At 34.0% G+C, this 26685-nt stretch overlaps 5 protein-coding genes across 6 annotated transcripts; 1 reads left to right on the top strand and 4 right to left on the bottom strand.

Moving 5' to 3' along the window:
* Nucleotides 1-230: 230 nt before the first annotated feature.
* On the bottom strand, nt 231-3753 carry LOC107898675 (protein OSB3, chloroplastic/mitochondrial). Its single transcript, XM_016824192.2, has 7 exons — nt 3339-3753; nt 3111-3246; nt 1899-1992; nt 1035-1138; nt 831-963; nt 665-735; nt 231-583 (listed from the first exon to the last, which is right to left on the bottom strand). The coding sequence occupies exons 1-7, from the start codon at nt 3650-3652 to the stop codon at nt 443-445; spliced, it is 993 nt and encodes a 330-aa protein (XP_016679681.1). The 5' UTR covers nt 3653-3753; the 3' UTR covers nt 231-442.
* Nucleotides 3754-6981: 3228 nt separating this feature from the next.
* LOC107898676 (cationic amino acid transporter 1) lies at nt 6982-9665 on the top strand. Its single transcript, XM_016824193.2, has 2 exons — nt 6982-7523; nt 8073-9665. The coding sequence occupies exons 1-2, from the start codon at nt 7094-7096 to the stop codon at nt 9473-9475; spliced, it is 1833 nt and encodes a 610-aa protein (XP_016679682.1). The 5' UTR covers nt 6982-7093; the 3' UTR covers nt 9476-9665.
* Nucleotides 9666-10762: 1097 nt separating this feature from the next.
* On the bottom strand, nt 10763-14886 carry LOC107898677 (uncharacterized). Its single transcript, XM_016824194.2, has 14 exons — nt 14689-14886; nt 13591-13710; nt 13443-13502; nt 13254-13355; nt 13081-13164; nt 12879-12997; nt 12682-12783; nt 12476-12592; nt 12319-12384; nt 12101-12167; nt 11613-11666; nt 11447-11536; nt 11297-11356; nt 10763-11210 (listed from the first exon to the last, which is right to left on the bottom strand). Exons 1-14 carry the CDS (start codon nt 14704-14706, stop codon nt 11067-11069), a joined length of 1203 nt encoding a protein of 400 aa, XP_016679683.1. The 5' UTR covers nt 14707-14886; the 3' UTR covers nt 10763-11066.
* Nucleotides 14887-16477: 1591 nt separating this feature from the next.
* LOC107898678 (uncharacterized protein At5g08430) lies at nt 16478-21937 on the bottom strand. Of its 2 annotated transcripts, XM_016824195.2 has the most exons (11): nt 21669-21937; nt 21481-21592; nt 20607-20686; nt 20246-20433; nt 19300-20167; nt 19020-19132; nt 18758-18817; nt 18434-18484; nt 18273-18343; nt 17761-18008; nt 16478-17475 (listed from the first exon to the last, which is right to left on the bottom strand). In XM_016824195.2, the coding sequence occupies exons 2-11, from the start codon at nt 21573-21575 to the stop codon at nt 17000-17002; spliced, it is 2250 nt and encodes a 749-aa protein (XP_016679684.1). In that variant the 5' UTR covers nt 21576-21592; nt 21669-21937; the 3' UTR covers nt 16478-16999. The 2 variants fall into 2 exon arrangements, with proteins under 2 accessions (XP_016679684.1, XP_040946962.1); XM_041091028.1 differs by having other exon boundaries at nt 21481-21937.
* A 1236-nt stretch (nt 21938-23173) lies between these two features.
* On the bottom strand, nt 23174-25424 carry LOC107898679 (cytochrome c). The gene is made up of 3 exons (XM_016824196.2): nt 25043-25424; nt 24307-24440; nt 23174-23492 (listed from the first exon to the last, which is right to left on the bottom strand). Exons 1-3 carry the CDS (start codon nt 25152-25154, stop codon nt 23400-23402), a joined length of 339 nt encoding a protein of 112 aa, XP_016679685.1. The 5' UTR covers nt 25155-25424; the 3' UTR covers nt 23174-23399.
* Nucleotides 25425-26685: the final 1261 nt, after the last annotated feature.

The raw sequence follows: 26685 nt of genomic DNA, 5'->3' as shown, positions 1-26685 counted from the left end.
ATCTAGATAAATAATTGCTATTTATCCCAATTAATTCCGCGTGCATAAAATTTTATATATTTTTGTGTCAAAATTTGAAATTACTAAATGTCACCATGATATTGACCGTCAATGTTACATTAGCATACTTTAATGGTATATTACTAAGGTACCAAGGTGTATATCGGAGTTGAAGTTTAAATACTAATTAGGTCAAATAATACAAGTGACCAATTTGAGGGAGCAAAAGATATATTAACTCTAATATATATATATAATATACTGTATTTGAACAAAAGTAAATTAATCGCTACAACAAAGACAAAATAACAGTCACAAAGAATGCACCTTTTAATCCCTGTTGCTAACTCAACAATGAATCTGTTTCATTCCACTTTGAAACCAACCTAAAGTTCTTTGTCGACCACAAAAGTAATGCTAAACTAGCCTTACCTATTCCCTTTCATGGGTTGCCGGACCATTTTTTACTATTTAAAGGCGGCAACTTAGATTCCGCCCAAGTTGGCATGTCACTAACCCATAGAACCTTGCCGGTTTCTTTATGTTTGAAATCGGGGTATTTTTCCTTCACCTTGCCGTTTATCTGCGAGTGGCAAGAACCAATAAATCGATGACAAAAATAAAACTCAGTTCAACCAAAGAGTAGAACAGCTCTCATTTATACCTTCTGCAATCTATTGTCCCACCACTTATTCGGGTTTTCAACCAAGTCCTTCCAGGATCCTTCCACTAAATCTAGTCAAATTATAAGACACCATGCATCATCATTATCGATGCTATATTCAAACCATTGCAACGAAGCCAATACGATATCTATTTAAAAATTATACCTTTGGGTGGTTTCACTTTAGGAATATCGAATTTCAGTCCTTCAAGTTTTGGTACAACCCACTTTGGTGCACTATCGAGCCAAAGTGAATGAACACCGTCTTTGTGTTTAAAATCAGGATATTTGGGTTTTACCTGTTAAATAAAACGATCAGCACTAATTCCATGGCAAAGAAGGCAAAAGATGAATCGAATGAGAGGATTACTGATCCATTAAGCTTATGTTCACGGTAATCCATCCATTCTTTTGGATTATCTAGAAGATCTCTCCATGTATTCGCTGCAGGTTCAGCATCTTTCCCAGTACTATCTGAAAAGAGTTACGAAGCCTACTTAGTGAGCTCGGTGAAGACTAAAACCAACAAAAAACATAAAAGTTAAGCCCTAGAAGCAACTTTCAAACAACAATAAATTTCAGTAATGGAGATGATAAGCATAAGCCTTTAGATTGAAAACTGAGATCACTCATAGGTTCCGTTGGATTCATTGATGGAATCAATATATGAAGGTAAAAGTATCATGGAGGCCCTTATATTAGGATTCAGACTGCATTTTGCCCACTCTACTCAAAAAATAGGTAAATTAGTCCCTGTACAGTTAGATTAAAGAGCAAACTGGTTCTTTTTGTTAAAAATTCCATCCATTTGTATTATTAAAAATTAGCTTAAGTGATAAAATAACAAGACATTGATATGTGGCGTGCCACATATACCTCATGCTGACATATAAAAATCAATTTTTAATGGTAGAAATGAATGAAAATTTTAACAGAAGGACCAGCTTGCTTTTTGATCTATCATACAATGATTAATTTGCTTATTTCTTTAGTAGGAAGTCCACTTCAAATAAAAGGATCTCCATGATACATTTACCATATATGAAACAATTTCTAGTAGAATACAATGCAAATACATTCTAGTCAACCGTAACCTAGCATCAATGCCGATAGGCAAAATAAAAATCTCAGCTTTGATGAAAGACTTAAAGCACAAAATATATCATCTAAAAGAAATTAACTTATATTCATCCATGATCATAAAATACTATAAGATAAAACCATAGAACCTCACCAGAATGCCTTGAGGTCCTTTTGGTTTTAACAGAAGCAATGTTTTTTGTCTTGGGAGATGATTCATCAACAAAGTTGATAGCACGCACCATAACCTACAATGTAAAAGCTAAGGATATTACACCATCCGGAAATGGTATCTCTCAACTATATGCACAATACATCTTTTTACTAAGAAAAAGAAAACTATGGACATTGATGATAAAAGGAGATCTTCATCAGTTTCATTTGTAAACTAGGTTACACAGTTAACCTAATAACATTAGCACAAATCTTATAGCTGCGTTATGTTCAAGAGTAATATTTTTACTGGGCAGGTTATTTTCCACCATATGCTCAATGAACCACACATTTATAGAGTGATGAACTAGGGTGTAATCGAGCCAAGCCCAAATACCCGGCAAGCTCAAGCTTGACTAAAAATTTGAAGCTTGATATTCTATATGAGCTCAATCTAACATTTATTTTTAAGCTCGAGCTCAGCTCGAGAAGTAATCAAGCCACTTGAGCTCAAGCTGGTAAAAGTATCATGTAAACCCCTGTATTAAGAGTCGGGTTGCATTTTGTCCCTCTACTAGAAAAATAGGAGAATTAGTTACTGTATGTTAGATCAAATAGCAAATTGATTCTCCCAATAAAAATTTCATTCATTTCTAAAGTTAAAAACAGGTCTCTCTAATTATTCTGTCAACCACACAATTTTTATCAGTACAAATGGATGAATTCTTATACAAAAATGACCAATCTGACTCCTAGTACAAGAGCTTTCATGGTTCTTTTTTACCGCTCAAGCTCAATTAAGCTTGTTTATCAATTTTCATAATTAAGCTCAATCAAGCTCATACTTATTTAAGCTTGAACTTGAGCACGACTTAATAATTAAACTTAGGATTAATAATACTATAATTAAAGGTAATAATGCAATTTAATAACATAAAAATATTAAAAACAAAAAGCTTGATAAGTAAAGCGAACCGTTCAAGTTAGATATTACTGAAGATCGAATTTGACTCGACCGATAACTCGAGCTGCTTGAGCTCAAACTCAGCTCAATAATTACCATTCGAGCCATGCTCGAGTAACTTTCGAGCACCCGGATCTCATTTACACCTATTATAAACTCAATCCTAATATCCCAATATTGCTCAACCGCTAATCATATACAAAATAAAATGTTTGCCCACAATAACTTTGAACAATTTAAGCTTCATACCTGGACACTGGCTTGATTATGAGTTGCATTAGAAGGTGGATCAGCAGTGAGTTGCCCATCAATGTAAACATGATCATTTTCTTTAAGATGAAAAGCAGCCGTGTGAGCCAAATCACCCTCAAAAATAATCGGAATCCTAATATGAAGAGAAAACACAGCAAAATCATGAAACTTGTAAAATAAAAAACAGTGAATTTCATTAAAATCGAAATAAAATGGGAAATTTACCAAAGAGGAGGAGAATCATAGGAAGGGTTCTGTGAAATAACAGTGCCAGCCCAGAATTTCCCATCGGAAGCAGCTTCGAATTGTACGGGCATATTAATGTAACCGGAAAGGGTGACGGAATTAGCCGCCTTGGGTTGGTAAGGTATCTTAGAAGGCCTAGGCCATTCCTGTGCTGTTGGGGGTTTAGTGTCGGAGGGTATGCCGGATTTAGAGCAGCGTTTGGCGGCGGTTGAAGTGGTGAATAGCTGCGAAGTTAGCCACCTTCTGGAGGCATTATGTGATTGTGAAGCTGCGAATTTTGCTAGTGAGTTCATTGTTTTGAGTGGTGTTTTTGGTGGAGAAGAAGAAAAAGAGGTACGGCTTAACTGAGGTTTAATAGATAAAACCCTTGCCTATTTCTTTTAGGCTCACGCTCAATCAAACGTCAGGTATGCCACTTATAAAAGAAAGGGATAAAACAACAATTAGTCCCTAGATTTGATAACTATTTTTAACTTGATCCCTAAATATTTTTTGTCCATATTAATTTCAAAACATTTTTTTCTAATTTGATTTCTAAACTTGAATTCTCTTAATATATGATAATGTACTTTGATATTATATCTCATCATTACCTGAATATTTAAAAAAATTATATAAAATCAAAAAGAATACCAAAATTTATTAAAATAATTATAAAGAAAAAAATTTCAAAGTGATGAAGTGGCATTGCAATGCTGCATCCAAATTTAAGGACCAAATCAAGAAAAGCTGCTAAGTTTTGGGACTAGAATAGATCAAATAAAAATTTAAAGGTTAAGGTGGAAAAATTTGCTCAAATTCAAGGACAGAATTTTTTTTTTCAAGAAACAGCAAAATAGATTAACAGAAAAAAGTGTTACGGTACATCACTACCCCCACGGCATCAGCACGTATGATGGGGATTAAACAGTCAGGCGGCTGATTACAAGCATCAACCTCAACAATAAGGTTCGAAATGTTAGCTTCTATGGCTAATTGCAATCCAACCTTGAGAGCCTAAAGCTCAGCTTGAAATTTCCCTGAACCAACTGGTTCATAGCCATAGGAGGCCATATGCTGTTCCACCATCGTTTTGTGACTGAACAGTCCCTAAAAAGGCGCTCAATAGTCTCCTTCTGTTGGTCACAAATGGGGCATGTCTGCACCTACAATACGATTACATATGTCCTGTGTTCTTCCCTTGGCCAGAAATATTAGGACCACTTCTAGATGCACGGATGGGCTTCCATCTTTTCTCCTCACAAGCTTTATGGATTTGCAAGCTTAGAAATTCCATGCACATGATAAACAAATAGGGTGAGAGTAAGTCTCCTTGTCTAATGCCTCGAGAAGGTTCAACCATAGGAAGTTGTTCACCATTAAGGATCGACAAAGTGGAAGAGGACATGCAATCCAAAATCAGATTCCTCCAGTTGCAAGGAAAATCAAACAATTCGAGAATTTTTTTTTAATGAAACTCCATTCAAGCTTATCTGGAATGGACACCTTGCGTACAATAACAGCATTGCCCGTAATTTGTCTCCCAGGAACAAAGCTACCTTGCAGTGGGGAGATCATTTTCTCCAAAAGAGGCCTTAATCCGGTTACCATCAGCTTAGTGATGATCTTATACGTTGTATCACAAAGGCTGATAGACCTATACTCCTTAATCGAGTTAGGGGTTGAGATTTCGGAAAGAACAAACAACTTTCGCGGTTTCCACCTCACTCAAAGGGGCAGTAAGAGAAGTCCTCTCATCCAAGGTAAGTCTAGGCCACTGAAGATCAGAATGTAGAGGCGACAACTCATTGACCTCCCTACTAGATCTAAACAAATCATGAAAATAGATTCGAATGATTGAGCTGATCCCCTCCTTACTAGTTTACCAAGTGCTGAAATTGTTATTTAAACCAATCCTGTTGTGACTTCTTCTCTTAACAGTAGTGAGGTGGAAGAAGCTAGTATTTCTTTCACCTTCAACAAGCCACTCCACTCTAGATTTCATAATCCAAAGGGCCGCTTCTTGATCAAGAATCTCTTGGTACTCTTTCATGCTCCAATAAAACCGAGATCTAACATGTTGCAAGCATTAAGACAATCATGAAGAGCATTAATACGGAAATGAACAACAGAGACCACCTTTTTTTATCAAGCCTAGATAACACCTCATTAAGTCACCCGTGATAATCCAAGGTAATTTATGCTTACTAGCAACTGTTTTCAGGTTACTCCATAACAGTTTACGCTCTGCAAGCCTAGGACTAGCATATACAGCAGATAAAAACCAAGAGATGGAAGAAGCACGTACCTTAACGAGTGCATGGATCTCTTGTTTCGTGCTACACAGTTCTTCGACAGTGACCATGTTGGATTTCCAAAGGAGCCAAATCCCATCTTGGTAACCTATGCTTCGAGTGTCCATGCAGCCATCAAAAGGTAGATTATCCACAATGTTTCTGACATCACCAATGCAGGCCCTGGTTTCCGTGATGATCATCAAATGAGGGTCGTAGAATCTAACCATATCCCAACTAATTGGCGGAATTCGTGGTGATGAACAACTCTGCAGTTCCACAGATTATTGTGGGTGGAGTTTGTGGGAGATTCAGCTCCCTGGGTTCTACCTGTCTCCGAGGAAGTGGAAACAAAGGTCTCAACTCTCAACTACACCCTGATGGAGTCCCTTGAATCGCCAAGGACTTCACCCGGATCGAAAAGTATCGGATTCTCGGATTGACCAGAAGCTCGAAGGCTGATATCGCTTGCCTTTTCAGGTGAGTTTCCATTATATCCTGTTCAATCTTTCCCTCAGAATCTCCATGAACCATTGGCCATCTCCCACATTGTTTCGGTCTCTCTGGACAAGAACTTGCCATGCTGAGCAAGGGAGATTCAGAAATGGCAGCATAGGTGGAGGAGAGATAAAAATGGGAACCGGGCTTCGAGTCGCTTCTACAAACTGACTTCTTAGATTCCACCTCCTGTACCTCTCCCTGCATTCCTCAAATACCTTGGGTTGGAACTCCCTAAAGCATTCCTTCTTGTTCGCATCTCTTGGTTCACTTCCATATTCGAAGACTGGTTGTCTTGTGAAGGTAGCGTCTCATCCATTCCCTCCCTCAGGTTCCTCCTGTTGAGCCACCTTAGTGTCTTTCTGTCCCGAGCTCGTCTCCATGTTGAGTTCCCTCGCTCCCTCCTTTGAACTCCACTGCCCCTCATTTCCAGGTTTCAAGTTTGAATTCTCAGGTTTAGAACGATGAAGCAGACACACTATGGCACCTTTAGTATTTTTTGGTTTTGGATTATTCTGTTTTGAAATACAAATTTTGTCTTTTAGTCCATCAAACCACTATTAGTTCCAGCAACAATTTCTCCAATTAAATAAACAATTAAAAATTCATAAAAAAATAATATTTATTCATCAATGACAATGCATCGGTAAGATTCTAAACATATTTATATAGGTGGTAACGTGAATGGGAATCATTGCTACTTATTTTGTCTTTTATTTTTATTTTTTTCCATAAAAATTATATTGACAATTATACTGATTAGTTTAATAAAATATTTTTATTGATATTTTTCAATTTTTAATAGAAATCCTTGGTTATTTTCGAACAGACATGCTACAACTTTTTTGTCTCGGTATTTATTGCCGGATTATTACACTTACCTTATTCCTCTATTTAATACCCAAAATTCTCACATTTTGTGAGAGTTTTAATTTAAAAGCTTTTTCTTTTTTCATTTTTGTGATGAAAAATACTATGGGGGTTGATGGTGTAATCGGGGAAGACGACGGGTTAAGGCGACGAGGGTGCTCATGCGGAAAAGACGATTTTCTCCCTGAGGAATCGTTTAAGAGCTGGGGCAATTACGTCCAAGCACTGAAAGAAACTCCGAATCGGTTCATGAATCGGGTTTTGACCCGGTCGCTTGACTCGACGGAGCTCCATGAAATCAAGGCTCGAAGCCAACATGAAATGAAGAAGAACCTCTCGTGGTGGGACCTTATTTGGTTTGGTATCGGTGCCGTCATCGGATCCGGAATTTTCGTTCTCACCGGACTTCAAGCACAACAAGTCTCCGGCCCCGCCGTGGTTTTGTCCTTCGTGGTGTCCGGCGTGTCGGCCATGCTTTCCGTGTTTTGCTACACTGAGTTCGCCGTTGAAATTCCCGTTGCTGGTAAATAGTATACTAATAATTATCTGAGGTCTAATTCTAGTTTTAGTCCCTCTATTGTGCTGAATTTGATATTTAATCTCTAATTAAAATATGCTACAATTTCTATTTACTTTTTTAAGTCCAATTATTAACATGTTGTTCCCAAAATGAAAATTTTTATAGATTAAACCATTTTTATAGTTTAAACTTTTTACAAATAGTAGAATTATAAATTAATATATAATAAAATTACACTTTAATCCTTTCTTCAAAAAAAAATCTATTTAATCTCTTAAAAATATAAAATACTCATAAATTAGTAAATGATAAAATTATATTTTAACCTCTAAAAAATTTATAATTCAATTTCGATCCTCACTAATAAGATTTCTAAATTCACTCCTAGATAAATATTGAATTTTAATAGTTTAATTTTAAAATCCAAAATATTTTTAAATTAAAATTTCAGAAATAAGAATAAAGAAACTAAATTACAAATGTATGAAAAAAGATAGGGACTTAAAAGCATATTTTAACATTAATTTCCCTAAACTAATTTTCATTTTTCAGGTGGCTCGTTTGCATACCTTAGAGTGGAATTAGGTGATTTCATTGCCTATATTGCTGCCGGTAACATCCTCTTGGAGTACGTTATCGGTGGTGCTGCGGTGGCTCGGTCGTGGACTTCCTATTTCGCCACCCTTTGCAACCATGATTCCGATGATTTCGTCATCATAGTCCACAGCATGCCCGATGACTACAGTAAACTCGATCCTATCGCTGTCGTTGTCGTTTGTGTCATATGCGTTCTCGCCGTCCTTAGCACAAAGGGCTCATCACGCTTCAATTACATCGCTTCCATCATCCACGTCATCGTTATCCTCTTCATAATCATCGCCGGTTTTACGAAAGCCGATACCAAAAACTATAGCACCTTCGCTCCCTTTGGTGTTCGTGGTATTTTCAAGTCTTCAGCCGTGCTTTTCTTCGCCTACGTCGGGTTCGATGCTGTTTCGACGATGGCGGAAGAGACAAAGAACCCCGCTCGCGATATCCCTATCGGTCTCGTAGGCTCGATGGCGATAACAACGGCTGCATATTGCTTGCTTTCCGTGGTGTTATGCTTAATGCAACCGTACCCGAAGATAGACAAGGACGCACCATTTTCGGTAGCGTTTGAAGCTGTAGGGATGTCATGGGCTAAGTACGTCGTGGCCGCCGGTGCATTGAAAGGCATGACGACGGTCTTACTTGTCGGTGCCGTTGGTCAGGCTCGATACCTCACACATATTGCTCGAACACACATGTTGCCACCATGGCTAGCACAAATCCATCCGAAAACCGGTACACCAATCAACGCCACAATTGTCATGCTTATCGCGACCGCGATCATCGCTTTCTTCACCGATCTCAAGATTCTCGCCGATCTTCTTTCGATATCGACGTTATTCATCTTCTTGCTCGTGGCTCTCGCTCTTATAGTTCGACGTTATTACGTGAGCGGAGAGACGAGTACGACCGACCGTATCATACTAATCACGTGCCTAATTCTTATTTTAGGGTCTTCGATCGCAACAGCTACTTATTGGGGTGTAAGTGAAAACAACGATTGGGTTGCGTACGTGATTACGATGCCGATTTGGTTCTTAGCCACCGCGGGAATAGCGGTGTTCATTCCACAAGCGAGAAAACCAAAGGTATGGGGTGTACCATTGGTGCCATGGTTGCCATCTTTGTCTATAGCGATAAATATATTCCTATTGGGATCGATTAATGGTGCATCATTCAAAAGGTTCGGGATATGGACGTGTGTTTTGTTGCTGTATTATTTCTTTTTCGGGTTACACGCGTCGTACGATACGGCGAAAGAATTGGGAGAAAATCGGATCGGAGATGGGTGGAAAAGGGTTGAAGAAGGGCAAAGTGTTAGTACCGTTACTGCCAGTGGTGTGTCTTTAGATGAAGCCAAGTGATATGCATGCATGCATGCCTGCCTTACAACATATAAAAGAATTGTTCATTAATATATATATATGCTTGTGAAAGTAATTAAGGTGGCTTGGCATGGAGATCTTAATTATTTCTATTTGGAATTTCGGTTTCTCAAGTTGTTAATAGCTTATATTATATTGTACTATCATACATAAAACTTTGTTATTCACCTACCATCCTCTTATGTTTCTAAATTGAAGGAGAAAAGACTGTCTACGAATTTTAACTTCAACTCGAAATTTTCGAAATATCTATTTAATTAATTCAAACACAAACTCAATTTAACTTGATTTGATTATAAAAGAATCGGTTGAATCAGATTTTTAATATTTTTTATTTTTGTAAAATTTTAATAAATTATTTAATCGAACCGATTGGATAAACCAGTAATCTGAGGTTTTAATAGTTGATCCAGTTCATAAAATCTTGAAGATTGCAAATAGTTTTGGCCATCCCAAAATAGTAAGAACTATTTTTTATTTACTTCCTTTAATATGAGTATAGTATCATGATTCTTAACCTTTGTGTTTTTGGTACAATACTTAGAATTACCCATAATTCTTCCCCAACCCTTAAATAAAATGATAATACATTTTAGTACGCTTAAACCCACGTCATAACAATGCTGATGCTAGTTAAACTAAGGCTCAATCGACAAAATAGTAAAAATTCTAAATCACTTGAAATTTTTAAAATATATATAATATAGTATAATAATAAAATTACCTTTTCACCTTCTAAAAGTTTATAGTTCAATTTTAGTTTTTTCTTTAAAAAATGGTATTTAAATTTAGGGATAAATCTCAAAATTATACATTAACTTTGATTTAATATACAATTGTATACATAAACTTTAATTTAGTGCAATTATACACGTGAAACTCTAATTGTGGTTCAAATATATACTTAAAACTTTAATTTTGATTTAATCATATACATTTAAAAAAATAAATATATCAATTTATTTTTATATTGGATAAATATAATTATTTATGTATGTAATATATAAACATAAAATGATATTATGTTAATAATTGTGTTAATAATGCACCAGAATTGGATCAAATCAAAATATTATATATAAAATTACATAAAATCAAAATTTATATATATAATTATATATTAAACCATAAATCTTAAATAAATGATTTTTTCAACCTGAAGTAGTCAAATTTCGAAATAATCCAAATATATAATGATACAATTAAAGAAAATCCCAAGATAATCTAAATTTAAAATGATCGGAACTCAAAATTGGAGAGGAAAAAAATCAAAATCAAGTCATTTGATTGCTCATTAATTGAGGAACCCTAAAAAGGCCAACAACAACATTACAAAATATTACAACAAACAAACCATATTTACATTGCCTTATTAACATCAAAATGAATAATGAATAACACCCCCCCCAAAAAAAACCCAATAAACTATTACACATTCACAAAATTAAACAAATTTAAATAAATAAATAAAACCCTATATAAAGAGCCTTCACTTGCTGTGGTTCCAATGCCTGTAACTTTTTCATATATATAACTTGGGAGTATGGATAAAATTAATGAGTGCTTTTTGTTAACTCATTTGTTGGTAAGGATCGACCCAACATTCATCGTCCTTTGCGGCATTTTCCCATCGTTTCCGGAACGTTTGCATTTCGATGAACGATTGTCTTCTTACTTCGGGTCTATTGTCGATTTTATGGGATTCGGATGGTGCCTGCAATGTCAAAGACGGAACGGTTTTTACAACTTTGTTACAATGTTCTTATGTCAGGGAAATTTGGGTTTTCTGAAAAAACGTACTGGGGATTCCGATTTAGGTAACTGCTCTCTCTGAGTGATTTTAACTTCCGTGGAATTGAGCTGTGTTGATGAGAAGATGAACAAATCAGAGATTTAGCAGTGAAATATGTCGGGGAAAAGTGTTAGACCTAAGAGTAAAAGATCACTTGCCTCGTTTTCCTCAGTAACGCCGAGTGTAGGAAGACCAAAATGAACTATGTACTGAGCATCGACTACACCTACGTTTTTCATACGATCGCCCTGAATGAAGGATTGAATATCAGTGGAATGCTGATGAGAATCGGAAAGGGGTGTTATCTGGTTTGGAAAATTTTACCTGTGCACAATAACCGAGCTGCATATCGAGACCCCAAGCATGGATCAAGTCATTCTGTACGGTAAAGGAAGATTAGCGAATGGTTCTCGAGATCATAAATGAAGTTCAATAAAGATGACCAAAACAAAGGTGCATTTCTCATCGGTTAAAATACCAGGGAAGTCTATAATTGAATCAAATTAGTCACTCTATTAGTAAATGGATCAATTTAATCCCTATACTATTAAAAAGAATCAAATAAGTCCAAATTGTAACAGAATTGACATTTACTGGATCAATTTTGAAGACATGAACTCTATTCCAATTTGGAATTATTTGATTCTTTTTAAAAGTACAGAGACTAAATTGATCCATTTAATAGTAGAGGGGCTAATTTGGTCAAGTCCCTATAATATAGGGACCTCTCAGATAAATTCACTGTTTCTCGTCAAATATTCAGTATTTATGCAACTGAAATGACCCGAGTGCTTACGAAAAGTACTTCATACCTGGATCATATACCACACGCATCGCCATGCAGCTCTTGAGAATACGGGGGCCATCATTTCCACCCAACTGCAAAGCATATCGAATTAACCGCATAAGAATAACAACGAATATTCTATGTCTCGTTTTTCAAAAAACCGAAGCAATAGATTGTCGTAATACGAAGGTATCGAGTTTTAAAGATAGCATCCAAGAACTGAGAAGTTAGTACTAGTTTTACCCTATGCATGGAGGAGCTGTGCTTTGACTATCGCACCTTCCGTGGCCTTTAAATTTGTACATCCTTCTGTTAGAAAACAGGGACCAAAAACCAGCAAATCAAAAGAACATCATATGTCATAACAAATTAAGGTTTCAGCTCTTAATTTCCCACTAACCTGTGAAATTTTGAATTCTTTCTACGTGCTGTGATTGGATGATGCACCTCTGATTTAACGGGATCAAGTGCCGGTTGTGATATCTCAAGCCCCTCGCCTTCAACAATAGACAAATATCTACACAAGGTTTTTAACATGATTTAAGCTCGGTATCAATTTCTATAACAACTGGGTGAAAAAACGAGTAGGGAAGGACGTATACTTACTGCTTCGGGTCAAAGTTATCCACTCCGAGATCCTCATCCCAAAGGAATATATACTTGTATTTGGAAACTATATCAGGATGCAAGAAACGTTTGGCAAACCACCTATGACAAAATCCCGTAGCAACAGACTAGCACATATAAGACATGCATGCAGGTGCGGACAAGAAAGATGAACATCTCGGTATAAACAATGTTACCATTTTGTTTGATTCACTGCAGACACGTGTATGGCACGATCACTCCACTCAAAATCTTTCCATTCATCCACGATACCATCGTAGTGGAAAAGCATAACAACAAAATCACTTATGGGAAACTGCAGATTAATGAACATTATTAAGCTTAAAATGTAATCCAATATCTGAGAGATAAACAAAAGCATCGGAGAACACGAGGCACCTTTTTAACAATTTGGTCCACGATTTCCTTTTGCTTAATCCCGACAGCAATGGCTAACAAGTTTGAAGATGTCGCAGGATTGACCTGAAATTTCAGTGTATAGCACAAAAGACAATTGAATAAGATCAAATCGTAGCACAATGTCTTATTCCAGAAGTTATTTTTATACATACGTTTTTCACACTGTCCCTCCATAATGGTTGCATTTGCAAGTTCGATGTCTTGACCACGATTCCTTGAGGTAATGCTTCACTCCCGGGCGGCCTGCATTGATTCTGTAAGGGAAAAGAAAAAGATTTTCAAGAGATTACGAATCAGAAAACATTTCAAAAGACTTGATAACTATTCTAAAGACAATTGACCTTGCACGTATTGGATTTTGAATTCCGAAGCATATTAATCACTTCCCATCTCGATAATCTCTGTATACAAGCATATTAATCAAACCCATGAAAAAAATACAAAAATTGAACTTCAAACGAAACGATTACAAAAAGGAGAAACACTTACATCTTTGTATTCATTAGTGATAAACGCATTACTAATGAAATAAGCACCACAAACCAAAGCTGCTACGATAAAGACACTGCAGAAACACGCCCTATTCTTCGGATCCGAAACTACGTAAGCCTACAACGTAATGAAACAACAGTCAAGCAGAAGAAATCAAGCAAGTCAAAAAGATCGAATCATTCAAAATTACTACATACATACATATATATTTGTTTATTTAAATTAGAAATATGGTCACCTTTCTTAGCATACATACATATATAAAACAAAATATTACTAAGTTCACAACCCCTTTTTTCCCCAATCTTCCCTCTAAACAAACTATATTTCTATGCCTCCACTGCGCTTGGAAGACCTCACCAGGTCAACCATCACACATGGAGACCTCACTCCAAGGGCACCCTTCAAAATGGAAAATTGCTGCTTTAGTCCCCAAATTTTATAAATTTTTAAATAAATATATGGAAAATTATAATTTAGCCCCCAAAGATGCTAGAATTTCGATTTAGTCCTTCTGAAAACTATCAAGATATAAGCCAATACAAGGGTGAAATCACATTTTAGCTCTCAAAAAAAATATAAAACTTAACCTCAGCGCCCTAAAAAATTTTCTGGCTGCCTTACTCGGGGTACTTGAAGCTATATAAGCCACCCCTTATGATCCAAAAGGAGGGTCTAGAAAGGGAGAGCTCCTCTCCCACTTCTCTTAGAAGTCAACCTACGGCTCTCGGCCTCCAGCGAACCACCACCGGCCGCCGCCAAACCCATATTTGGCCATCAACACTGTGGATTATCCACAAAATTCATGGAATATTTCATACCAACAAGCACAAAATAGGATGAAACTTTTTTTAATCACCAGTGATTACAACTTTATAACCTTTTTTTAATCATGAAAAGAACCAAATAAAGTTAACATTACCACTAAACATGCTGCGGATTCTAAGTTCTAATATCTTAAACTATAATCACAAGTAAAGCCATATACATACATATACATATATATCAGTTAGATAATTTAAGCAGAAAATTAGAGACAAAACAGAAAAGGGGAAGGAACTTTAACCCCATAAATGGTTTGAAACAGAGACTTACACAATTGAAAGGCTTCATCTTTGCATGAAAAAAACAAAACCCAGATAGATTGATAGATACCCGAATTCAAGAAAAGAAAAAAAAAAGTTATCTTTTTTCCTATGATTTTACATTATTATGAGAAAGTTTAGAGAAGAAAGGAAGAAAAAAAAGGGAGAATCTTTGATAAAAGAGACAAGAGAAAAGGGATAGGGGAGAGTCTTAAAGCGGTCAACTTCCGCAATAGAAGGAAACGATGTCGTAGAGACAAAGCAAAAGTAAAATTCCTTCTGGAAATTTTCTTCTAATTATATAAGCAGTGAAACACAGGGAGGGAAGCATTTAAAAGCCGTTTTTTCCTTAGTTATTTTTGTTTGTTTTTATTAGGGTTAATTTGTTTTAGTCCCTGTATTATGCTGAAAGTTTGAATAAATCCTTTACTTTAATTTGATGTAATTTAATTGATAATATGAAACGTTTTTGGTTTAAATGCTAAAAAATGTATTTGTAAAATTAGCTAAGCCCCCAATAAAAAAATTATTTAATTACACTCAAGTTGGAATTTAATAGAAAATTAGCAATAAATTAAGCCATTTAAATTAATGACAAACTAATTAAATGATGAAATAAGTTATGCGAAAGTTGACGTGGAAAATGATTACGTTAAAGATTAGTGTAATTTTCAATTAAGGGTTTAATTGAATTTTTTATTAAATGAAATAATTACACTTTTAATATTTAATTAAATATAAAGTTAATATTTTTTACTCCTAAAAATTATAATTCAAATTAAAAAAATTGCTTTGGTCTCAAAATTTTGTAATTTTATTTCAATCTCGACACATAATTTTCGACATCGTCTTTAGTAATAATAAATTTATATGTTAAATGAGTGCTTTGAAAATAAAAAAAATGTTATCAACTCTGATAAATTAATAACATTATAAAACTAGAGAATCAAATTATGTAAAAAAAATTTAAAAATTTAAATATCAATTTTTTGTAAAGTAGAGGGACTAAAATAAAAATTAGACCTTCGCATTGTGTTCTTTTATGGTCCTCTGTTCTATCGTTGTCAAAGTTGGAAAATACCGGCACGCGCCGCTTTCCATGGGACATAATGTAAAGAAACGTGCAAAAGAAGTGGAGGGTTCGAGTATAAAATACACAATGTACTCGCTATTATCTGGCCACCACGTCTTATGCATTATCCATGTTCTCTTTTTACTACCATTTAACACCCGTAATTATGAGTAAATTTACATTGTAATCATTCAATTTTAAAAAATTACAAAATAGTCACTAATTTACTCATAATTTTTTATTTAAATCATTTAATTATATATTACTTTATAAAATTAAAGGACTTATGGTTGAGACGTGACACCAATTCGATCAAAAACTTGTGCAACAATATAAAATCTACATTTGTATTTATATCTTTAATTTAATTTAATTCAATAATATAAAACTTAAGTAATGTCTAAATTATTAGAGCTACATTTGTTATTTTACTAGTCAAATTTATGTAACATTATGATTGATTGTCCTTAGTTATTCACTTTCGAAATTGAGGGATTGAATTGTTTCGATTTTTTTAAGAGAGACGAATTTGTTCAATATCAAAATTGAGAGAGACTGAAAATGTCTTTTTACCTATCTTATTCAAACCAACTAATGACATTACAAAAACAGAAAAATATCAAACTAAATTATAAAGATTAAATCCAAAATATGAATATAAGAGAGGGACCAAAACAAAAATTTAACCAATTTGATGGACTGGATCAACATGTGCAAGATGTTAATATGTATATAAGTTGAATATTGTTTATTTGTAAATACTTTAATGAAAACTAACATGGGGATAGCATGATGTTTCAACTAAACAAGCTATCCCTTAAACTTGTAATCATACTCCTCCTAAGTTTAGTATTTAATAATAAATTATTATTTAATTAATTATATATTATATATGATACAGTACGAATTAAGAATCGAATCTTCACAACAAGAAGACTTGCAGAAGGATATTGGAGCATATTCTAACCTTTTTGAAGCTAAAAAAAAAAAAAAGAAAACTAATCCCACAACTTTGAGCTAAGTACGAGGACTACTCATTAAATTTGACCTTTTTCAATCCCACAAACAAAGGAAGTTTCAGTTTCAAAACAAAACATGAACAGCCCCAGTTTTTTGTTATGGGATTTTCTTAGAACAGCAAAAAATGAAATAAAGTTCATGCTGCTGTTCATCATTTACAACAAACTATCAAACTTTCAAAAAGAAACAGAAGCTTTGATTGGTCAAAAAACATTTTTACCTTCGTTAACTAACAGTTGAAGTACTGTTGAATAGCATCAGTGAGAAGCAATGCATCTTCTGGTCTCTGACCACTCTTGAAAACTTTGAACCGTAACCGTAACTCATAACAGCTCGAGCTTGATTCGCTCCATTGTTTAAGTACTTTCATTGAGTACGGTCCCCTGGTGTTACCTTGAGGACCAATGCAATACCATATAGAACAATCATGATCCTGTAATGTTTTATGGGTCAGTGCAGGACTAGCATGTTCTGTTTCATCGTCGCTTAATTCGATCACCTCGACTTTGCGGTTTAACAACTTTGAATGCTCAATGATATCAACGGGCTGAGGTAGTTTTTCCCCCATCTCACCATGTTTATGTTGATTTGATTCTTCTTGGGGTGATAAGTGAAGAACAGATGTCCCGGGACAGCTCGGCTTTACTTGTTGAGAGTTTTGGTTCCCAGAAATAATCGGCTTCTTCAGGTCTTGTTGCTTTCCTTCTGGAATAGGGACACCAAATACTTTTTATTCAGTTAAGCTAAATGATTTGCTAGATGCATTTTAACTGAAACTCAGGGCAATGGTTTCCCTCAAATATCAGTTGTCCCCCTGGAGGGCGAGAATTCATGCAAAGAAGGATCATTTCATCTCATCGTGACTCCAAAAATGTTGAGATCTTCATTTGACTAATAGGTAACGGGATGCACTAGCGGAATTGGTCAATTCCGTGATTAGAGAACACAACAAATGAAACTAAATCATATGCATATCATACCATACCATACCTGCAGCATTCATTCCATCGTTCCGGCAACAAGGGACGACATTGTTCTCCGAACTGCATTTTCGAATTTTAGAAACTGGTCTTGCGGCTATTGGTTCCACTAATGCTTTATGCTCTTCTTTATATTCTCTCGGTGAGTCCACGGAGGCAGGTTCAGGCTCCGCAACCACTTCTGGAACCTCATGAATTAGGCGTGATTGTTCTGAAGGTGTCTGAAGCAGTTGCATTTTATACATGTACTCGGAGAGCGTAAAAACAGGTTAAGGGTAATATTATCTTCTTCTCAAGATATGCATAATACTTTCGGCTTTTCGATGGAAAAGCACATAGAGCACATATATGCATATAACAAACTTGTATTTTGTCGAAATTTGGCACTAAAAAGTGTATAACAAACGGATGATGTGAATCAAACACATTGTTGTTGTTACCTACGGAAATACTCGATTAATTATCGAGAGTTTCGTATATATCTTAGTACTATAAACTTGTGAAACTTTATCAAAAGGATATTCTCTCCTCCATCCTTTCTCGTTTGCCCGATTGATCTGGCTTCGTAATAAATCCAACTCTTTCGTAATCCACTGGCACATTATTCTTAATCAACATATTTAAGATCCATCTAAAAGGCATTGCATTATGCATTCTAACAATATCGAATTCAGAATACGTACATGTTTTGTTATATCCTCGTGTAAGCTTCTAGCTTTCTGCTCAAGTTCCAGCTGGTCCAACAAGGCATTCGGGTTAGTAATAGTGCATGAAAAAATGCTTTCACTTCTAAAAGAAACATGGTAAAAGTAATAGACCGATAAGTTTCCGCGGCAGACATTTAACTTTGTCCGGTATAAGATGCCACAACTTTATAAATTGATGATCTTATCATAATCCACCTTAATTATCATCAATGTTTTAAAGGCTGCTTCGATATGGCACAGTACATGAAGAAATGTAAATAAATTGTAAATCCGATGTAAATTCCTAAATTAAGAGCTTACGACGGTTGGCCTTTCAAGCTTGCGAGTTCTCATTCGCCGATTTAAATCCTCGATTTCTTCCTGCAAACAGTAGTACACAGTTAAGTCTTGTACGATTGAACATGAAATTTGGCTTAACTAGAAAATTTGATATTTTATAATAGTTATCACAGATAAGGAAGTTGTTAATCAGGTTAATTCCGACCTGACAGCTACTAAAACTCCACAATTCTTGTTTGAAAAGAAGAGGGACAAATACCGAAACGTATTAAAAACAAGTTACCTCAGTGAAGTCATCATCCGATAGTTTGCAAATAGGAATATCTTTTACCATGTTAGAAACTTGCAAGAGAATCGTAGAATTCGTCTTTTCCTTCATTGAAGTGTCCTTTATACCTATGAAGAAGTAATATGAAGCAGAAGGCTAATCAGTTAAGTTAGAGTAAATTCGAGATATAAATATATGATAATCACATAGCACGTTAAAAATGTCAACCATTGCAGCACCGAGGTAAAACCATATCATAAAACGACATGTTCAAGACATACTGACATCAAATTACCTTTAACTTGCACTAGCATGTGAGAGTTCTTCTGAAAATAGTCATTTGGGTCCGATTTTACCCTCACGAAACTTCTGACCATTTTATCGTAAAATGTATCAAGCTGTGCTAGCTCCAGCACCAAACTCTTCTTCAGATAGATGAGCTTAATGTTTCTCGAAACAATAGCTGCCAAACAACTTTCTGATGGACTTGTAGCTGTTTCTTGTTCCTCTAACTTCCGATCCGGACTTGACTTTCTCTGCCTCTTTTTACAAGGCACAGAGACATTATCATCTTCTTTCGAACTAAAACAAACCGAATCTTCTGATTGCTCCAAGTTCTCGGAAAAATGAACCGTTAGTAGCTTATAGATACCGTTTCTATTAACCGATTTCCTTCCTAAAAGAGACTGTAATCTTTCATCACAAATAACGGTCTTCTTTTTTTCCGGGTGAAACAACTCGTGCTCCTTGCAGTATTCAGTAACTATGGTTGCAACATCGTATTGAGACAACTCTTGCTTCACGTCTTTACCAACGAATATTAGGAATTCGGTAAGTTGTTTCGATGCCCATCCAATGTATTTCATTTTCTTCGATTTTCTCTTTCTGTTACTCAAAGAAAGTTTTCCTTTCTTTTCTTTTTTACGTTGTGCTTGATTATCAGCCCAATCATCACCTTCCGATATACTATCATCTTCAAAATCCCCAGTATCTTCTTCTCTATGATTACAGTTCGTTTGAAAATCATAGTTATTACCATCCTTCAACAACAGATCCGAGGAATGCAGTTGTTTCGAAGTTAAGCCTTCTTTTTCCTTCACCCATTCCCAATAGCCCTTGAAAAGAAATTCATATGTTTCTCTATCGTTAAAATCTACTTTCACCTGCAGATAAACTGGAAATTGGTAAGTCAAAAACATATCTTTAGCTGCAAGAAACGGAAATCTCGAAGAAAAGCATACCCCATTGGCATTGACATTCTTCTTGTCTTCAATAAGCAAAGCAAGTTCTAAACACGTATTGCAAAAAGCCCTTTTCCCTTTGACTATTGCGAATTCAACGTCACATAAACAACGCCCACATACGGCAGATGGACAACAAAAGCAATGAAATTTTGCAGGTTTACTGCAAATGAAACAAAAGTGCCAACCTGAAACATAGATACATCATGTTAGCTATTGCACAATATGTTCTAACAACATGAGATGTTCGTATAAGACGAAATTTATGCATGCAGATTAAACACTGTGAAACCATGCAAGAACACAATATATATTTTTCTTATCAAGTTACCAAAAAAAAGGGGGGAAATTCGTTAGTTACCACAAAACCAGCGTTCATCGGTTTCCAATAGAGAATCATCCCTTCCTACACATTGAGGATGAAAACTTTTGAGACAGTTCCTGTAAGAATTCAAGTTGCAACAATTAGTTCTTCAAGAAATGTTGTCACCAACTAAAAGTCTTTTGCTTTTTTGAAATCAAACCAAAAAGCTAGTCATTAGTTGCTTTTTTAAAGCACATTTCGAACGAACCCACTTGTTAAAAGCACTTTTCAAAGGCACAAGAATGCTAAACTTGCTCTAATCATAATAACAATTGGATAATAAACATGCATTATTATTGATAAACATTCAAACCAAGGTGACAACTTGTCTCCCTGTACCTTGTTGTCCCTGTTATTTACACCCAGACCTCCAAGTAGTGGTCCTGGACTGTAGAGTGCAATACACACACACACACACGTACATACATACATGCATACACATAAACAAAGAGCTTTTGCCTTAAAATCAAACCAAAAAGCTATGTTTCGAGCGCATTTTTTAAAAACACTTTTCAACTGCACGAGAATGCTAAACTAGCCTAAAGTTGCTCTAATCACAGTAATAATTGGATAATAACAAGCATTGTCATTGATAATATTCAAACCAAGGTGACAACTTGTCTCCTTTTACCTCCTTGTATTTTATATATATATACTTAAACCCTGTTTGGTCTAGGGCAGCGTGTAAAACCAGAAATGGTCCTACAAGTATCAGTATCAGCGCGAACCACAATTATAAATTAATAAACAATATCTTTCAAATCATATCGAAGTAAACATCTGAACCTACCAAAAACTCGAAATGACTGTACAAATAAAACTTGATAAATTATTGGGTAAAACTTAAAATGGGTTGAAGATAAGCACTTACTTATAATCACAAACCCTGAGCAAACCACCATCTTTGCAAAAAAAGCAGTAATCTTCAGCGATTTCTTCTTTTTTTCTCGTGTTTTTCCTTGCCATTTTCGTTCAAAATTTTTCTACGGAAATAAACAAGAATTATCCAAAACCCTTTTCTTTTTTGAAAAAATAAAAACAACCCAAAGATGAACATACCTTATTAGAACCTCAAAACCCCTTGAATGCAGCTCTGTTGGAATTTTTTTCAAAGTGTTGATAAAAGGGAATGTCAAAAAACCATTACTACCCAAAATACTGGTAGAAAATAGAAATGAAAAACCCGCACTAGCATTTAATGTATTATATTGTAAATTTGTAATCTTTATTTTTGTTTTCAACATGATTGGCTTTTAGTTTTCCCTCAGTATCATGTTTTCTCTTCTAAAATTAAGCATTAAAAACGTAATGCAAGTGTGTAGTGTGATTCAATGATGCTTCAAAATTGGAAAAATGAAATGTACAATGCTTAAAAAATAAAGTGACTTCTTAATTAAAAATTTTATTTTTTTAAGAAAATAGTACAATTCTTTAATTATTTAGAAAAATAGAGTAAAATCACTAGTCGACCACTCTATATGTGAAACTGTTGCGTTAAGTGATGAGTTCACAAGATTGCACCATATATTACAACATATGAAGTTAAAATAGGCATATAATTTATTTGATCCTTAAATTTTTTAAAAATAATATTTTTTTAGTTTATTTATTTATTTTTCCGTCTTTTTTAGTCATTAATATTGCAATGTTTGTTAATTTTATTCGTGTGACATTTATTAAGTAGTTCATGGGTCTGACACATTAGTAACTAAAAATGAAAATATATATTTTATAATTTTTATAGTTTTTTAGTGATTTGAATAATTTTCTATTTTTTAAAGTAATTTTTTATTTTATTTTTTAAAAAAGTGACTAATTATCAAAAATTTATAGCCGTTATAATTTGATTTTTTTTTAAATCCTATATTTTTTTATTATTTAGGGTTTTAAGTCATCGGATACAATCTTGTGAAATCGTTGCGTCAAGTGATAAATTCAACACGTGACATTCACTGGGCAATTTATGTATATGTCACATTAATAATTAATTAATTTTTTAAAAATTAAAAAATATATTTTAATTGTTAACCTTTTATATATATATATACGCCTATCACAATTAGAGAGAGGAAATGCATCCTGTTTTTCAAAACAATTAAAAATTACCCTGTTTCCTGAAATTACATCCAACATTCTACAACATGCTTTATTAAGATGTATTCCTTGTGATATTCTTATAAAACATTTTAAATTTGAGATATATCAATTTTTAATTTTTTTTTCTTATATAGAAAACTCTGGTTAGAATGTGCTTTAGCTCCCTACACTGTTCAACATTTACAATTTAATCCTCAACTTTCATTTCAAAAAATTTTTACATAAAAAATCTTCTTTTAAATTTAAATTCACTGAAGTTAACCATTGAACCATAATTTTAAAATCTGATAAAAATATAAAAATAAAAGACTAAATTCTAAATCCATGAAAAGTACAAAAACTTGTAGCATATTTAACCAAAAACTAATTATTAAATATATATACTAACATATACATTTTGAATCAACAGGATAAAGATATCAAATTTTAAATCAACATTCCAAAGACCAAGTGGGAAGGCTTGAACATCTTCAAATAAACCATCATGTAATAATCAAATTCCTCATCATCAAGAGATTTTAGTCTTAACAAAAATCATTTTCAACTCCAATTATCTTTGGAGTCGTTTTCATGGTTTAACTTTATTTCAAGAATGGTTTCTTTTTCCATGTAAAAAAAATACATCATTGATCAAAATTCTTCATTTTGTCACAGTTCCAAAATATAGGTCATATTAATAAAACCGGAGACGAATCAGGCGGTTGATTCCTTCAGGTATGCAATCAGGTCGGCACGATCTTGAGGCTTCTTCAATCCGGGGAAAACCATCTTTGTCCCGGGAATGTACTGCACAAACAAAATATACCAACAAACCGATTCAACAATTAATATATATATCTACTTCATACTCGTACCGATATAAACCTGGTCAATTGCACCGAAATGCAAACAGCACATGTAGCAATACTAATAGCCAATGCAATGCAATTATCGATAATCAGATAAAAATATAGAAGGCATATGTTCACGAAACAAGGACCTACTACCACATGGGAACAATCTCGTAAGAAATAAACCTTGTTGCTAGACAAAAGGAGATGCTTTCTCAGAACCCACGGCATCCTCATCCTTTGTACTTAAATAACATTCTCACCCCTTTGTATCCTTTGTGCCAGATAAAAAAAATTGCACCCATGTCATCTTTCATTAATGGAGGCAATGATCAATCGGTATCCCAAATAATGTAATGCCACCCACAAGGCAAACGATATTAACTAGGCTCGACCATAGTTAGAACACAACAACCCCAATCCTATTCTACAGAACTAATCGTTTCACCAGCTTCATCCCCATAAGAGTAAGAACACATGTTCAAACTCTCGAAAATGCATTTGTTGGGAGAGCTTCACCTTAAAAAAGCTCTTGACCCGACAATGGATTAATCTCAAGTTCAATGTGAATTGTGGATACCCTGGGTTTAGAGTTTAGACCGAAAAAGGAACTTATTGTTTAACAGACAAACAGTTCATAAGACAAGTAAATAGGAGAGCTTTTGTATTCTAGATTCGATATTTAGAAAACAGGACACATTTACAAGCTTACAATAGCGAGCAAAAGTCATTAACTTTATACTAAAAAAATACACAAGACTTGCACATACCTTCTTAGGATTAAGCAAGTAGTCATACAAAGTATTCTCTCCCCAAATCACAGCCATATTTTTATTAGCAGCAGAGTACGAGTATCCCGGTGTTGTCCCGGACTGCCTCCTGAAAAGCCCATTCAAATTTGGCCCTGCAATTTTTTTTTAAATATCAACTTATTATTCATTAAAATTTTAAAAGTATTCAACAATAAAACTTCAAATTGCTTTAGTTATGGAAAATTTTGTGCAGATTAGTCCTTTTGAATTGGTTTTAGGTCAGATCAGATCCAAGTAAATTCGGATTTAACTTTCCAAATCATAATCAGGACTCTGATGGATGATTCAGGTTTTCAACTTTTTATGATGAAATCAGGTTTAGATTCGATTTGACAGATCGGGACAGGCTTTCGGGTTCAGGTCAAAACCATCTAGTTTCAATGCAAATCTAAGTATTCAAGGAAATTACACATCCTTTTTAAATTTTAAAGCTATATTTAACCAAACCAAATAAAAACCATTATTGAATCCAAAAGAACAAGCAAGATCAAATAATTTTTTACCACAAAAAATTAATTAAAAAGATAAAAACCAAGAGGAAACATATACGAAAACGACGTGAGAGAAAAAGAGTATATATAAACAAACTGATAGAAACAGTTAATTAATTAAAAAAAACCACACATAAAATCAAGAACTTCGACATCAATCCAGACTCCACATTAAAAAAAAAACAGATCCGAGAGAAGCCAACCTTGCTTGTGACCGGCGCCTTTATCGACGGTATGACACTGAGCACACTTGGTCTTGAAGATCTTCTCCCCAGCTTTCGCATCACCAGGCGGTGCTTGCTCGAATGAGGCCATTGCTTTTGATTTTTTTTTTCCGAATTAGGGCTTTTGAGGGTTTTTTTTTTTTCAAAATCAAAGCTTTTGTTTTTCGTTGATGGTTTTTGGTTTTTATATAAAAAAGAACGGCGAAGCTTAATTAGGGTTTTGGCGTACTATTAATATATTAAGCAATTTTTTAAATAAAAAATGTAAATATTTATTTAATGAGAGTAGAATATGATAGTAGGCACTAGGCGGGCACACGAAGCGTGCTCCGACACCACACGTGAAAGACAACACAACTATTGTGTGTTAAAAAACCTAAAGTTTTTTAAATCCAGGAAGTGGTCAAATCGGTCAAACGATTAATTTATTGGCCCGACCATCTATTAAATAAACTAATTTTTTTTAAAAATGAATTAAATTAATTATTTAAATCGGTTCAATTGATTTATATTGATTTTTGGTTTAACTAGTTTAAAATAATGTGTTCATAGGTTGAGTTAAGTCGAGGTTCGGCAACAAAAAAAGTTTTAAGCTTGGGCCTATTTTTGGCCCTACTCGCTCAAAAAACTTGTTTTAATATATTTATATATTTATATGATTAAATTTAAATTTAAAAATATTTTTATTATTTAAATTGAACCCGAGCTGACTCGAGGTGTAAAAATATTTATTCATGCTTGGCCCAATTTGAGTTGTGCCTACTGAACCGGGAGGACTACCGAACCCAGGGATAGGTCTAGTTCAGAGTCATTCTTTGAATTGATACCCTAACCAATTTGATTCGATTCAAACATCATTACTTATAAGTATTTACGAGTCAAGACAAACTTGATTTAAAATTTTAGTTCAAATTTGCCTAATACAATGAGTTTAATTTTTTATATAAAATATTAAAATATTAAAATTTATCATTTATCATTTATATTTTAATGTTAATTCAAATCAAATTAAACTGATTTGACATAGTAAAAAATTAGTTCAAATTTGACTTGGCCAACTAAGTCGAGCAAACTATTTGATCAATGAACAAGTCTATTTTTAATAATAATAAAATAGCTTAAATATTATTAAAAGAATTTTAATAATATTAATAATTAATTTATTTTAAATTTGAAAATTTAAAAATAAAATAACTAAAATTTACATATTTTATATATTTTATTTCAATTGGTTCAAATTTGCCTTCCATAGTCGTTGACTGGAAAGATCGGTCGTCGAATCTTATGAAAAGCTGTGTGCTTTTGGACATGGAACTTTCCTACCGCTGTCTTTTTCTTTTATTTATTAGTAATTTTTAATTTTTATTGAAATAGAATAAAAGATTAATATATTATTTAATTTTAATATTTAATTTGATATTTACTTTATTTTATGATTTTTTTAAAAATCATCTTTTATAGTTTTGAATAAAAGTTTAAATGTAATGATTTCAAAATTTTTAATATTATTAAAAATAGAAAGATATTAAAATATTATATTTTAAAAATATCAATTTAATCAATATTGATAAATAGATATCTCCATCTACTTATCTTAAATATTCACCATGACACATAATTTT

This window comes from Gossypium hirsutum, chromosome D04, assembly GCF_007990345.1.
Source record: "Gossypium hirsutum isolate 1008001.06 chromosome D04, Gossypium_hirsutum_v2.1, whole genome shotgun sequence".
In the NCBI taxonomy this organism is placed as follows: domain Eukaryota; kingdom Viridiplantae; phylum Streptophyta; class Magnoliopsida; order Malvales; family Malvaceae; genus Gossypium; species Gossypium hirsutum.
The sequence above is the reverse complement of the archived record's forward strand: the minus strand, read 5'-3'. Positions and strand labels throughout refer to the sequence as shown.

Coding starts and splice junctions, on each gene's coding strand:
- LOC107898675 (XM_016824192.2), bottom strand. CDS start 3,652: ATGAACTCACTAGCAAAATTCGCAGCTTCACAATCACATAATGCCTCC. Junction 1,993..3,110: donor ATAATCAAGCCAGTGTCCAG/GTATGAAGCTTA, acceptor TTTACATTGTAG/GTTATGGTGCGTGCTATCAA. Junction 964..1,034: donor AACATAAGCTTAATGGATCA/GTAATCCTCTCA, acceptor TTTATTTAACAG/GTAAAACCCAAATATCCTGA.
- LOC107898676 (XM_016824193.2), top strand. CDS start 7,094: ATGAAAAATACTATGGGGGTTGATGGTGTAATCGGGGAAGACGACGGG. Junction 7,524..8,072: donor CGTTGAAATTCCCGTTGCTG/GTAAATAGTATA, acceptor TTCATTTTTCAG/GTGGCTCGTTTGCATACCTT.
- LOC107898677 (XM_016824194.2), bottom strand. Junction 12,168..12,318: donor ACAGCTCCTCCATGCATAGG/GTAAAACTAGTA, acceptor TATGCTTTGCAG/TTGGGTGGAAATGATGGCCC. Junction 11,211..11,296: donor TACCTAAATCGGAATCCCCA/GTACGTTTTTTC, acceptor TTGACATTGCAG/GCACCATCCGAATCCCATAA.
- LOC107898678 (XM_041091028.1), bottom strand. CDS start 21,575: ATGGCAAGGAAAAACACGAGAAAAAAAGAAGAAATCGCTGAAGATTAC. Junction 18,344..18,433: donor ACGAGGATATAACAAAACAT/GTACGTATTCTG, acceptor ATAATGTGCCAG/TGGATTACGAAAGAGTTGGA. Junction 18,009..18,272: donor GAGAAAGGATGGAGGAGAGA/ATATCCTTTTGA, acceptor ACCTGTTTTTAC/GCTCTCCGAGTACATGTATA.
- LOC107898679 (XM_016824196.2), bottom strand. CDS start 25,154: ATGGCCTCATTCGAGCAAGCACCGCCTGGTGATGCGAAAGCTGGGGAG. Junction 24,441..25,042: donor AGGCGCCGGTCACAAGCAAG/GTTGGCTTCTCT, acceptor AAAAAATTGCAG/GGCCAAATTTGAATGGGCTT. Junction 23,493..24,306: donor ACTTGCTTAATCCTAAGAAG/GTATGTGCAAGT, acceptor TTGTTTGTGCAG/TACATTCCCGGGACAAAGAT.